Genomic DNA, 14354 nt, shown 5'->3' with positions numbered 1-14354 from the left:
CATTCTGGCACTCTCTCCTTTACTGCAAAATACATATGAGAAAACAAAATAGAATAAAGAGGTTTAGGAGTTGTCCCTTGAGACACTATTATATGTAATATACAGTGCTTCAGAGTTTGTTTTTACCTTGGGTCTTATATTTGTAACTCACATGTTTATGTCTACTACCTGTAAGACATACCATCATTTATATCAGTTATGGGACCACTGCAACATTTCTACAATGAGATCTCACATTACAAAACACAACTTTACCACCTGTCTGATCATCTGACTGCTCATGTTTCTTGCCTTCTCTTTAGTGATGTTCCCAAATCTCAGTAGTTAACTTGTGTTTGAATGGATGGCCAAAGTTACGTGAATCTGTTATTTCCCTGAGACATGAGACATAACGGTTTTGAATGCGCTGAAGCCTCACCTTCGATCGGGCAGAATGGGAACCCTCCAGCCTTTGATGAAGCTGAGATTGGTATCAGAAAGTTCCACCTGCAGGGGAAGTTTGGGAACCCAGACCGTCAGCTCCAGCGGCGCGCTCAGATGCTCGTAGCTGAAGATAACCCTAGCATTCATGGAGCCCCGCGTCTCCTTCCCATTGACGAACACGTAGTCGCAATTCATGGACACCTAGGACAGATCAGGGTCAGAAGTCAGAGACCATCTATATGGTAATGGTCATGTCGGTGGCAGAGGATCTAAGTGATCTGTGGTGATATACAGCACAGTATGAATGCAGCTGTCAGTGCCCCAATTCATCACAGAGTATTTCAAGGTTGATACTTTCAGAAGAGAAAATATACAACAAGGAGTAACATCTTTGAGGGATTTAAATGTGATGTGAAAGTTCAGGACACATAAACCATCTCTATACTTTTATTTTACTTCTAAAGATTGGTTCACATGGTCCAAATCTAATAAAAAAGGGGATAAAACTCTCATCAATGTAGGAATTTAGTTTTGCTGAATTTTGGTTTTACTGTACTTGCCAGTTAAAAAAAAAAAAAAATCTATCTCTGCCATTTCTATTCTCAATCTAATACAGTGGAGGTGCATGAAATTTTGTTTGTGGCATTCACATCATTGAAAAATTACATCTTAAAAATTCAACAGCAATTTCTTTCAGCAAACAATATGCTGGTTACCAAGGACCTATCTACTAAGGAAACCGTCTCAAAGAAAACTCTTAGTGAGGAATGTGGATGATCCACAGCAACTGGGACACTGTTTCAGGAAAGATATGTTACTGATGAATTTTTAAAATGTAATTTTTTTCATGCTGTGAGCACCATAAACTTAATTCACCTGGAAACCTCAGAGACAGACATCTCAAAACCTTCGCCAAAACCAGGGCAGCACTTGGGGTAAATGAATCTAAATGGGGTAAATGATGCTGTGTGTTGTGTTTATAATTATGGGTGAATCCATTTGTTAAAAGTGGCTGTGTGTTGATATCTAGTGGTTTTTACTCCATCCAAACACTGGAGCAGCTGATTTTACCGGCCTTAACAGACGTGGAACGAATCAGTGAAAATCAGCTGCTGCTATGTTTGGTCAGAATGAAAACCTGCAGACTCTTCGGCCTTGAAGGCACAGCGCTCAGAACCACTGCTGTAAACAATGCTTCCTGGCTGTGGGCTATTCTCTAATCTAATTTGCATCTTTTATGCAGTCAAATTAGTGCTTCTAAGTAACCCTGTGTTTATTAAGCATGTACAGTGCAAATTAGGCATTCAAACCACGTCCTAACCCCACCACCTCTCTTGCCCAGTCTCAGCATAATGATCTATGAACAATTATAGGAACACATAATATGCCAACAAAAGCTTTTAGGCAAAGACACAATTCATATGATATGAAGGCTGACAGCTGTGTGACATTTCACATGAACTTTAGTTCATAATACCTACATGGCACATTAATAAACATATCCACACATTTTACCCTTTATGTGACATTCATGTAATGTGATATCATTTGTGACACAGCAGTGACACAGAGTATGAATTCAATATATGGAAATTTCTAAATTTAAATCTTTGCAAATGCCATTTTTAACCTAAACCCATTCTTTAGCTTTCCCATCTAGTCAAAAATCTCCAGCTCAATTTGAATTATCATAAATACTTGTCCCCTTCGAACACTAAATTATTAACTGCAATGGATCTGGAGGGCTTTGCTTTTGGGCTCCCATCGAAGATTTATCTAGTGGTGGGAGGTAGCTGGCATTGTAATCAGAGGATCTAATCTCCCGCAAATGGAGGTCGGGCTGGCCAGTCTTCTCAGGGATGGGGATTCATCATAACTGGGAGGAGGTCGGTAATATAATTCCCCCTCCATGCAGACAGGCCAGAGTTGGGTGAGGGGGGTGGGCGGTGGAAGGACTTCTTAAGATGACAGTCTTTCCCCTCTGGTTCAGTTAATGCAGTTTTGCAGGGTTTGACCTTATGGGCTACCACAGTATCCAGCCTTTGTCTGTTATTGTTCTGTCTCCTGACGTGTAGTCGTATCAGTATGATCCGAGTTACAAAAGAGAGAAAAGAAGTAATTCAACACAATGACCCCAGCCACCTTCATTAATCACGGCACAGCTTGTTGTACGTAGAGTCAAGAACATCTGTCTGACATGTACTCCTCTCTGCCCTAAAGACATGTACATGTACATATGCACAAACTGAGAAAGTTCCCTCGCTGCAGCGCTGCTTCAGCTCCTGCGGCTATTTCTGCTGATAAACTTGGCTGGCTAATTGCAAGTCAAAAGCTGTTAGCAACTCTGGGTATCAGTGGCCCTGTGGGGGCTTGGTGAGGAGGGCTTTCACACACTGAGCCGCCACATGCCGTCACACTGCTGCTAATGCACTGTGGCATCTTCCATGGTGCCAGCAGATTGCCTGGGTGGAGACAGATCATCGGGACAAGTGCAAGTGCTGCCTTCATTTGGTCGTGTGCTGGTCACATGATGCAGAGTGAAATACTGGCTGGGTTAATTAAGGTGAAGACACCTAAGGGCCTTTCACACATTTATTCCATAACATTAACTGAATTAATTTCCCAAACAGTTCAAGTAAAGGCAGCAGCTTCTGTCCTTCAAGCAAGTTTCTCAGCGTGTTAAGGCCATTTTATTATAATGTGACCATTCGCACACCACAAATTCAGAACAGAGCAGTCGTCTGTTCATCCAGGTTCTGTGTGGATGGCACATTTGTTCAGATAATTCAATGTGGAACTTGAGCCATACTTTTATTATATTTTATATCTTGAGCACTCAAACCACTGAAATACATTCACTGCCATTACATCATCATCTTATTATTCATGCATGACCCCTTAAAGGAGTGCTTCAAGAATTAAGCATTTAACTTCAGGTATGCTGACCATTATATGTGTTGAGCTCCAAACTCTCTGCATCCTACACTTCCCATAATGCAGTTATATAATATATTTTGTAAAGCCTTGACTATACTCCAGGTCGATGTGAACAACTGTAGACTTATGTGTCAACAGTGGGCATGTACTGTATGTCTCCTGACAGCAAGAGAGCAAGAGATGCTTTTTTGTTGAATTTGGATGAACAACATGAAAAGGCCAGAGAGAGAGACAGTGTGAGTGTCAGAATAACAAGGACAGCCACAAAGGGTTTGCATGGACCTTTGTGGATTGATGAAACTATGTCATATGGACCTCTTCCACTCTGATAATATCCACATCCTTCCAGCTCCATGCCCCAGGTTTGTTTGGGAGGAGAAAAATGTTTTAATCTCTAAGCCAAGATAACCAAGCTCCTCCACAGGCTGAGAAAACACAACTTTTCACAGGCTGACTAGCACTCCCCAAGTGATCTAGGTGTGATGAACTGTTCCCCTTTATGGAAAACCACCACTGAGTGAAAGAACCTCGAGCGACTACAGTGAACACAAAGTGAAGACTGACATAACTACACTGATCAAAACTGACTTCAGTCTCTTAGAGAGGTGTTTACTGATTATGTGGGTGGAAAATAAAAAAGACAGAGATGACAAGAAAGGGCATTAAAAAATAATGCTGCAATTCATAATTCACAGTTTCATTAATAAACCAATGATCTGTCTGAATAAGATGAGCAGAAAATCAACAAGGAATCAATGATATGAGCAAGAATTGGTAATTAAAACGAAACACTCTAATGTCCCAGTTTGATGTTTTCTCTGACTCTGGTCCAGGGTTACTTACTGAATGTGGATAAGCAACTGTAGATACTCTGATAGTGCAGGATATCTTTTTAAAGTTATAGAGTGTGTTGAGCTTCTATTAGACTGCAGGAAAGGTCAAGAGAGAAACAGGATGACATGCCACATACTGGACTGGAAATCCAATTGCCAAATAGTTTGTGTCACAGATGTACAAGCCACCTGGTCACAAATCAGATATAGAGTCCTTACAAAAACAGGCAAGGACAAAAATAAAGCTGGATGCAGAACAGTGGTTTTTACATTTTTCCATGTTGGAGCTGCAATTATCCAGAGGCAGACAGAAATAAACTCTCTGCTGGGCTGCTTAAAAGTTAAAATCCACCAGGCGATTGCACAAACACAGCTTCTGTTCCTGTGTTGCATCTGCAGGTGCTGCTACACTCTGATTTCCTTTAATTGTTATCAAATAGACTCCAGGAAGACAAATGATTCTCTCTCCCACGTTTCAATGTCAATGACACACGCACACAACAAACAATAAACTGGTGTGGAAGAAAAATGGAGCCTTCCCGATGACGTTCACATATTCATGCTGCGTGCCATGTGTTTCCAAACTGAAACCACAATTATCCTGGACTTTCTTTTCAAATTTAAATATTCACTAAATGAATTGCCACAACATTCTGCCAAATGAGGAGTTTCAATTTAGGGATAACACATGTATCAAATGAAGACTGAATGAGAGCTGACATATGGCTAGCATTACTGGAATTGTGTCTTGTCGCTGTTATGAAGCGTTTCTTCACGTGATGGATGTGTGCTGGCTTTAAGAGCACTGAAACCAATGAGTTCATTTAGCTCTGTTAGCTAAATGAGCCAGCCCCCATTAGCCTGTTGTTGGTTGGATTAATGATGTTGAGTGTGAAAATGATCTGTTGTTGTTCTGGAAAGCTGAAACTTTGGACCATTTTGGAAACAGTTCATTAAAAAAGTAACGGTCTCTATTTGTTTCATACTGCAAAGTGACCAGCACACTTTAAAGGTTTGTGTACTCAAACTACATGTCAAAGCCATCCACTCAAAACCTCAACAAATAAAACCAAAACTACACTACATGTCCCAAACATTACATCCCCATGTAATTGTTGAACCTCATTTCAAAGCCATGGGCATTTCTTTGCTACTGAAGAGCCTCCACTCTTCTGGTTTAATGCTTTCCACCCAAGCTTGGAACCTGGCTGCAGGGATTTACTCCCATTCAGCCACAGGAGCATTAGTGGGGTCGACCACTGATAAGGCCTGACTCACAGTCAGCGTTCCAGTTCATCCCAAAGGTGTTGTGTGGGTTTGCGGTCAGGACTCAGGTGCAGATCTGTCAATTCTTTTCCACACCTTTTCCTTATGGATCTGGCTCTGTGCACAGGGGCACTGCAATCTGGAAACTAGAGAGGGTCCTTTTTTTTTTTTTTTTTTTTTACAGCTGTCAACCTTCTTGTACACTGTAGCATCAAAATTAGCCTTAATGGAAACTAAGGGACGCAAAGCATGACAGTCAGCCCCAGACCTGGAGTGAAAGGACCTTTTGAAATGGGATCTCAACAAATTCTAGCTGTCACCAGTGACACTCTTGCATATTTTCTCAGATAATTATTGCTACAACTTCACTTCAGGCAATCATTAAAACCACTTCTGACTGAACCTGTGGGCATGTTTAAGCACACAGCAAAACAAGAGCTGTACCTGCCGTTATTAGCTAACTCCTTTTAGATGCTAAATTTGGAGCCGTACTGAAGGTAAATGTGTAATACTAATATGGAAGTGAGGCACGGAGGAGCCTTCAGCCAGGTACAGCATGTGTGCAGGATGACCGCAAGCATGAGATGTGGTGTGCAGACACAAGGTCTTATCTCTGTCTTCACATGGGTTATATGAGTCACGACACCAGGAGAGAGGATGATCAGTGAATGTTTGTTGCCTGTGATGGCCTGCGAGCCCCCACCTACCCCTACCCCCGACACACTTTCACAGCCTTCTTTCTTCTATCCTTTCACACTTTTCACAACCTTAATAATTATTCCTCCCACACATATACAGCTACAACCGTCCACACACAGGTTTGGCTTATCTACATTACACTCGTGATGCATACTGCAGCTTAGTTATTTCCAAAGAAGAAAGAACTAAAGACATAAATAAAAAGAGCCAGTAAAGAAAAATGACAGCTTCTCACCTATTTTTACTCGCAAAGTTAGGGGGAAAAAAAAAAACCCACAACAGCCTGTGGGCTGGCAAATATCCAAATGAGAATGCTGAGCTCAAAAAAGCTTTATTCAGGGAAGAAGTCTCAAAAATATTTTTAGTTTAAATGCTGTTTGAGTTGCAGTCTCAAGTCACGAGGCTAGCAGGAGATGTGACAGGGTATGTATGTATTTTGCAGCCCTCATCTGTAGTGCTCAGAAAGAAAAAAACAACCAGCATGCTGCAACTAAAACAAGAATGTGATTAGAATACACCGGCAGGACTATGGCATGAGAGTAGTGTGTGTGGTATAATACAACAACAACAAAGTAAGCGAGGATTCAACCTTTATCGGGCTCACTGTGAATCTTTTATTTCTGTGTTCTGGGGGACGTTTTATTGAACTGTCATGACTCGTGTATTTCCTGGGCCTGAAGGGCTCATTTTAAATTAGCCTCGAATGTTCAATGGCAAGCGCACTGAAGCAAACCCACTCAATATCACATGCGCCTTGTCTTTAATGGATAATGAAAAATGATAAATGACGTGCTGAGGCAAGCCATCCCAAAGCAACACGTGTTCATATCTATTGACAGCACAACACAATGCACCACAGCTGGAGCCCCTCCCACCTCATAGAAATACATCTATACAGGAAACTCATTGATCTGGACTCTACTAAGAGTTTAATTCACAGTTTAATTTGTTCTTTCTCTGGCATCCAGCTCTGTTTATTTGGACCGATCTGTATACAAGATACACAGGCAGTGTGAGGCAGAAAACACTGGGATTAGTCCAGTATATCAGAGTGAAAATATATTGGACATATACTATTCTTTTAATAAGAACAGATACAAGCCAGTGACAACCAATGTGATAGAAGTCAGTGTCTGATTCAGCTCAATGACTTCATGGCCTCAGTCTGTAAAATCTTCAATCAAACCTGTTTGACCTGACCTTGAGACAGCTGCTAAACTACCAAAAGAGGATTTCATTAGCCTGACTTGATGTGATAGTTTTACTATTCAATGAAACAGACTGGATTCAGATTCTTCAAATATAAGAAATTAATGTGGTCAAATTTAAAGATTTCTGTTATGAGGAGACGATTCACAAGTCCAAGTCTGACACACTGAATCTGATCATACTGCGAGTCACGTCCGGGCCTCCCTCTCCCTGATGGCTGTCTCCCTCCGAGTGCAGTGTGCATTCACATGCAGCTGTTACTGTAGTAACTGTAAGAGCTTTCAATAGCCACACAACAGGAGACAGAGTTGGAGAAATATGATAAAGAATAAACTGGTTTAAGAAAAATAGTGCAGTCATTTGCCAAATTCCCTGGTAAAATCCGTCTTCATCCAGGGAGGCAAGGTGTTCTGATAGGGCTTACAGTTTGGGACTTCTCGCCACGGTCAGAATATATTTGTTAAAATAAAAATACATGCTTGGACAGTTAGCATCAACCTCCTGATTGTTAGTAAGTGGGTGCAAGAGAGCAGAACCAATGCATAATCAACATCCTCTTTCATCTCAGTATCACCCACTGAGACGAAACAGAACCACAGGCAGGCTGCACTGTTGACATTATTGTATATCTGAATATAATGACATATATTATACAATACATTGTTTACTTCTTCTAAGGTCACATCTCCCTTTCCACAATCGTGTTTATTATGGTCAACAGTGCAAAATGGCACTGCAACACTTCATTGTACTGCCTATACAATCTGCCTATAGTGCAATCTATTATGATTGTAATTGACTGGAGAAAATAATAACAGCGTAATCACAGCCTTTAATGTGCTCTGCAAGTTGTTGTGATCCCACTTTAATTAGTTTAATCAACAAGCCAGACTTGATGTCGTACACTTTTGGATTCCCTGTGAGTCTGAGCGTTGATTGCTCTGGATCCTGGGACACTGGTGTCACATCTGCCTGGAGCCGTCACACTTAAGTGAGCAACAAGAGGTGGTGGGTTTGCACCACAGTTAAGCAGAACTCTGCAGACAAGGTGCCTCCTTGACTAGCAGCAGATATGATGCCTCAGAAAGCGAGTCTTACTGCTCCTCTGCTCCTTTGCAACCATATTGATTTATATACAGAGTTTTATGAACATCCATTGATTTTATCTGAGGCATAAGGCACGAATCAAATCAAGAGTACATACGGAGCAGCCCAAAATGAAGTTTTTATGCTTTCCTGATGTTGCAACTGTGGTGCTGAGCCACTTTCCAGTATTAGTGGAAGAGTAAAGGGATTACATTTTCTAAATTGACATCTTCTCCCAGATACAGAGATTGAGGAAATTAGGTTTACTGTACCTTAACAATGTCTTCATTTGAGGACTTGCACTGCACAGAGGCTGAGACATCGGTGACTGCTCCATTCATCTCTATGGAGACCATTTTGACAGGAATGGCCACAGTGCGTCCAGTCAGAATGGCTGTGTTGATAATCTCAGTGTCCTATGGAGAGGAAAAATAGACCTGATATTCATGAAACAGTGAGAGGTAGAGGGTGATTTTCCTTGATATTTCATCAGTGTTACTGATGTCCACATTTCAAACCATTACCATCAGGTCTCCTGTGTCTCCCAGGTGACTCTCTCTGTGGCAGACCAGAACTCATTTTACTGAGACGTCTTTCATTGCATTTCATCAAGTGACATTTTCATTTCAAGTGCACTTTTCTTCCAGTGAGCAACTGGAAGTAATTGAAAATGCATTTGGAAAGGAGAGAATTCAAAGAAAAAGTGATAATCTTAACTTTAATCATTCCAGGAAACATTTTTTAATGTGGTCCTACCAGGCAAATCACAGCATCAAGCTTACATTTTTGCCACATAAAAGGCATGGCATTTACTGTACTGATGCACAGGATCCATTATACAGTTTTAGGTTAAGCACATTAGTGGAAATCAGACTTCGATGTCAGAGGAGATGGGTTCTGCCACAGCAGGAGTCTCATATCCTAAAAAATATTTCACAGAAGTCCACTACTACTCAGAAAAATCATATATCAGGAGGAAATGCCTGTAAGTCTTGATTTCATCTATTTATTAAATTCTGTTTCGATTATGTGTGCTTAGTGCACCACCCATTTTCTGCTCATTACCCAACTCAAGAAGCTGTATTATTATCTCATTTAACTCATTTAGCCATCAGGGCGTTTGAGAAAAAAGTATGGTATAAGTATATTTTTAATTAGGTCAAATATGCTGAGAGAGAATAGATAAACGCATAGACAGTTTCTCAATTATTCATATTCATAAATCTGTCTATAGGAGCCTAACTGCTACTCAAAAGCTTTTGACTTGATAATCCATTTATTAATGAACAACCAACATATAGGGATAATCTTGAATGAGAAAAATGTGATTGCCTTGAGAGAAACACTTTCAATTTCTCATTTGATAATATGTAGAGTGCCTACTCTAAAATATCATCCATTCACGGCTGAGTGAATGTCTAATATATTGCTGCCCCTATAATTTTTCTATATAGTTAAAACTTCTGAATATCAAAAGGGTTCAAATTGTGATTAACACAACAAGTTGTAAGCAAAAAATAATCCTCGAATTCTGATAAACTCCTCATAAACAAGGCTAACGTTGTCATCCCATCTGCATTTTTATTATGAATGCGCTGGAATGCAAACAGCCAATTAAAATACACACCAGGCCTCCAGTTGAAGTTTGAACCAATTCATTATTTCTTTCTTCTTCTCCTTCTTTTTGCAGATCATGTAAGCTGCAAGGGCGTAACAAGTTTTCTCATTTGTGGTGCACGAGTTGCCCAAGAGAGAGACGGAGACCATGTAAATTTCCCAAAATCAAAAATAGTATATTTAAATTTCTACCCCACTCTCATCTTAAAGTCTTAATAAGGGTGTAAAGCATGAAGTGACTTTCCTCCCGCTCTAGTTTTTCCATCGGTTTCTACTCAGCTGTAAGACTTAGAATTGCTTATTCATGGAGGGAATATTCTACACAGACTCAGCACAGAGTGTTGTCAAGGCAGCTATTCTGTGTGGCTTTAAGCAAATAACTAAGACAGTCAGTTGTGAAGTGTCCTCAGGCATGACACTGAACTTCACCTCAAAGAGTGCCATAACACACCGAGGTGAAAAGATGTAGAGAGGATCAAAAGATACAGTCTGGAACCCATTCATTTATTTCACCACGTCAGACCCTTTTGCATTGGAGACCTACAAATATACCTACAACAGAAACCTGCATGTGAGGCAAAATCTATATTATATTATTAAATGCTCAGGTGGGAAAGATCGGTGTATCAATAAACACAAAGTGCAACAATGGAAATGGATGATTAATGAAGCAATTAATTTGCACTTCAAGCATGTGAATTAAACGTAGAAGCTTCAAGACAAAAACATGTGGACTGATAAGAAGACGGTGACCTTTCTCTAATTAATACAAACATATACATGCTATATTTCCAGTATTTTTCAAATCTTTTGTTTGAGGTTTGATTCATTCTCTTTTGATGATGTGAATTAGAGCACTCTCTTCTATGGCAATGGTTTAGTGGCAGCTGACTGGATGGATGGACAGAAATAAGACAAACATTTTCTTTTGCAGATTTTCTGGAAATTCATTCAAAATGATTGTTAAATTTGATGGAAACTGGCTGCAGGTTTGTCTTTTGCATTAAAGACTAAGAAACATCAACACGAGCTTAGTTACAAAGATCTGAGACAGCAAAATAGCAAAAGTGGACTGTTGTTTACAAAGTGCCGCTGTTTTTTCCTTGTTGGTTCAGTTTTAAATAACTTGTGTAAACAGAAAATAAAAGAAAACCAAATACAGAACTTTGGGGAACTCCATTATGAACTGTAAAATTGCCAGAGCTGCTGCACTCCATTAACTTTCCCTACTTGAAAGAAGCATTGTGAACGAATGCTTTGTCAGACATTGCTATGTTAATCAACCTCTGCTTAGGCTTTAGACAGATCAATAAATAAAGCAGCACAGCTCTGCTTCTTGTCTGAAGAATCAATAATATCATTTGCAACCTTCACTGTGGCAGTGATTTCAAACTTTAGCTTTAATACATAAAAACTCTTTGAAACAGTCAGTTATATATTCCACACTGACAAATCATAGGAGTGGGACTGCAATTATTGAGACTGGTGACATTTCATGAACAGATAAAAGACACACAGAAAGAACATCATTAGTGAGTAGGTTAATATTGAAAGTATATGTAGTGAAAATATGGATCTAAACTGTCAGGGCCACAACGTTTTCATGTGTCTTGTTTTGAAAAGGTTTCAAAAACTAAATCAATCCACAGCCACAAGATCAGCTCCACTGTTTAACACACTTTGAAGTTCAGAGCAACAGGACACAAAAGGTATATCAAAATAGTTCATCATCGCAGGATCAATCTGAAACTTTAAATGTGCCCTTCATACTGAGGAAATAAACCTCTATCATAACTCAGACAGAGCTTCTTTCAGTTTTAAGTCCAATCAGAGTTTCACAAGGCCCCATTCTTTGTGTCTGTATAATAATCTGTGTTGTGTGAATCCCTTGAAAATTGCTCAGAACATCAGTGAATCGATGTACTTGAAGCATTCACATTACTGTGTTTTTATTTTCAGTTTCTTTTTAGATTTAATCTGACTAAACTCAATGATCAAAGCTATTTAAATCTGAGTCTTTTACTGGAAAAAATAAAGTAAAATGTGTTCAACACATCCTACTATGTGGTCGAAACACTTTGTGTTTGGTTCTTTTTTAATTCTTATTTGTATGTGTGTGTGTGTGTGTGTGTGTATTTACAAAATGTAGCCAATTTATGGGAAGCAAAGCACAACAGACCTCTGTGGATAATTGACTGGACTCTGGGGCGAAATCCTAATTGAAAGACATCATCCCTTAGCTCTCCTCGCTGTTTTGGCATCTGGTAAGTATTACACTGCACAAGACACTTTACAATTAAATGTGCGCTGCTTTTGGGAGCACTAATTATGCTTACCTGAATTCAGCTTGGAACAAAAATCAGTCATGACTACACACAGCTATCATTTCTCTTAATTACTATGTTCTGTATGAAGCTGCGAGACAGTTATTTGATACTCTGTTTTGGTAACACAAAACTATGTGTGTCATACTGGATCTAAATTGGTTTATTTCAGCAACACTGAATGTAACATCAGTGTAAACTAAGCCACTTGACAGCAATTTCAGTGAGGCCTATGCAAAACATGAGATGGACTCTCAACATGATTGATGATACATGAATGAATGAGCTGAAAAATGTCGGCTTGCTCTAAGATTCACATCCAGATCTTGTCTGACTGAATATTTGATCATTAATCAGATATGAGGTGAGGTTATATAATGAACAACATTTTATTGAGAATTTACTTGAAGAATTTACCGTATATCTTCTAAATTACTGAATCTGCAAAACTGTCATAATCATCTGATCTTTCGACTTGTATTTGTCAAACATGAGTGTGCATAAATGTCTTACTTATTTACATGGTTTATTAGCCTAACAAATGATTTTCTTTTTGCGTAAACGGTGTTCACAGAGTGAATTTGCTTGCGGTTGTTGTGATCCTGTTAAATGTAATCCATTACTGTGGAGCCTTGTTGGGACTGCCCACAGGGTCTTGGTTTCATGAGCACTGAGGCGAGGTTACTTAAATGCTCAGTTCAACTTTGACCATTTCCACCTGCTTCTGAATAATGTAGACAGCACATTTTGCCAGTTGTGTATATTTATGATTGCACAAAGATATATATATATATGTGAAAATATGATACGTGACTTCAAGCTGTGAGGTTTAGAGCAACACAAAACATCATTTTTTATTTAATATCTGGCAGCTACTGTGGTACAGAGCAGTTAATGGAGTTGGGAATCTGGCATAACTGCTACCTCCTGCTCTGCATCATCCTTCTTATTTTTCTTCCTTTTCTACTCTTCCTTCTGTCTGGTGAAAGAGACCTTCAGTGGCGTGGTGTTTATCGGGGCCTAAACTGTGTAATAAGCTCTAGGGTTGATTTACCATCCTGGAATTGATTCCTCTCCCTTCCTTCTCTCTTTCCCCTTCTTCAGATGTTTCTCAGTCAAAAGTGACTGTACAGGTCCACCCTAGACCTTCATCTCTGTTGCTTTTGCGACACAAAATGCATGATGTTTGTATTTTGGAGACAGAGCCACCCCCCACCTCTCTATATCAGCAGTTTCTGAAAGTGCTGAGCTTTTCTACAAGCTGTCAGTGGGTTTACACCACCAGCTGAAAAGTGCTGGTTGATTTGCATCTGCTGCTAAACTTCAGATGACAGTTATTCTACAGCAAAAGAAGTCGAAGGATGTGAGACTTCAGAGCCAGTCTTTTGTCTCATTGTTAGATTCTGCTTTCTTGAGTGCTGCATCCTCTGACCGGATCCATTTCTTCTCAGTGCTTTCATTCATTATGAGAGGCTGAGACATGCTCACAAAAAGACCTCGAGACAAATTGGTTGGTTTGGTGAATATGCAGCAGCCATGAAAACATCACTTTTATCTCTCAGGGCTGTATTCTGTTCCATGTGAGGTATCACCTGCCACTGAGGGTATCACCTGCTTCAAGGTCAGGCCCAGACTGGAAACTCAACCTTTCAGCCATCACCACAATTATTACAGTTTTTTTATTTAATAGTCACAACCACCATTCATACCACACTAAATTAGCCTTGAGGGAGAGAGAGAGGTTAAACATTAGCTGGTAAGAACAAATGCACCACTGTTCATTTGATCTTACGGATATTGGTAGACCACTGATGTGGCTCTTTAAAACTGAGAAGCAACCATTTTGAGAAGTAGTCATTAACAACGATGTATCAACAGTGATAATCAAGTGAACAAAAATCCACTGTATATTCAGAAGGCACTAAAGGGGCTGTATGTAAGTTTTCTCTGCTGCTGAATG

At 39.7% G+C, this 14354-nt stretch overlaps 1 protein-coding gene across 1 annotated transcript in view; it reads right to left on the bottom strand.

Annotated features, from left to right (window-relative positions):
- Window positions 1-14354, bottom strand: part of tmem132e (transmembrane protein 132E) — a 97902-nt gene that overhangs the window by 26884 nt on the left and 56664 nt on the right. Inside the window, exons 6-7 of the mRNA XM_018693788.2 lie at window positions 8726-8869; window positions 419-624 (exon numbers count right to left, since the gene is read on the bottom strand). Of these exons, the coding sequence (XP_018549304.1) occupies window positions 419-624; window positions 8726-8869 (350 nt within the window). The remainder of the gene's footprint in view (window positions 1-418; window positions 625-8725; window positions 8870-14354) is intronic.

This window comes from Lates calcarifer, linkage group LG20 (assembly GCF_001640805.2).
Source record: "Lates calcarifer isolate ASB-BC8 linkage group LG20, TLL_Latcal_v3, whole genome shotgun sequence".
In the NCBI taxonomy this organism is placed as follows: Eukaryota; Metazoa; Chordata; class Actinopteri; family Centropomidae; genus Lates; species Lates calcarifer.
The sequence above is the reverse complement of the archived record's forward strand: the minus strand, read 5'-3'. Positions and strand labels throughout refer to the sequence as shown.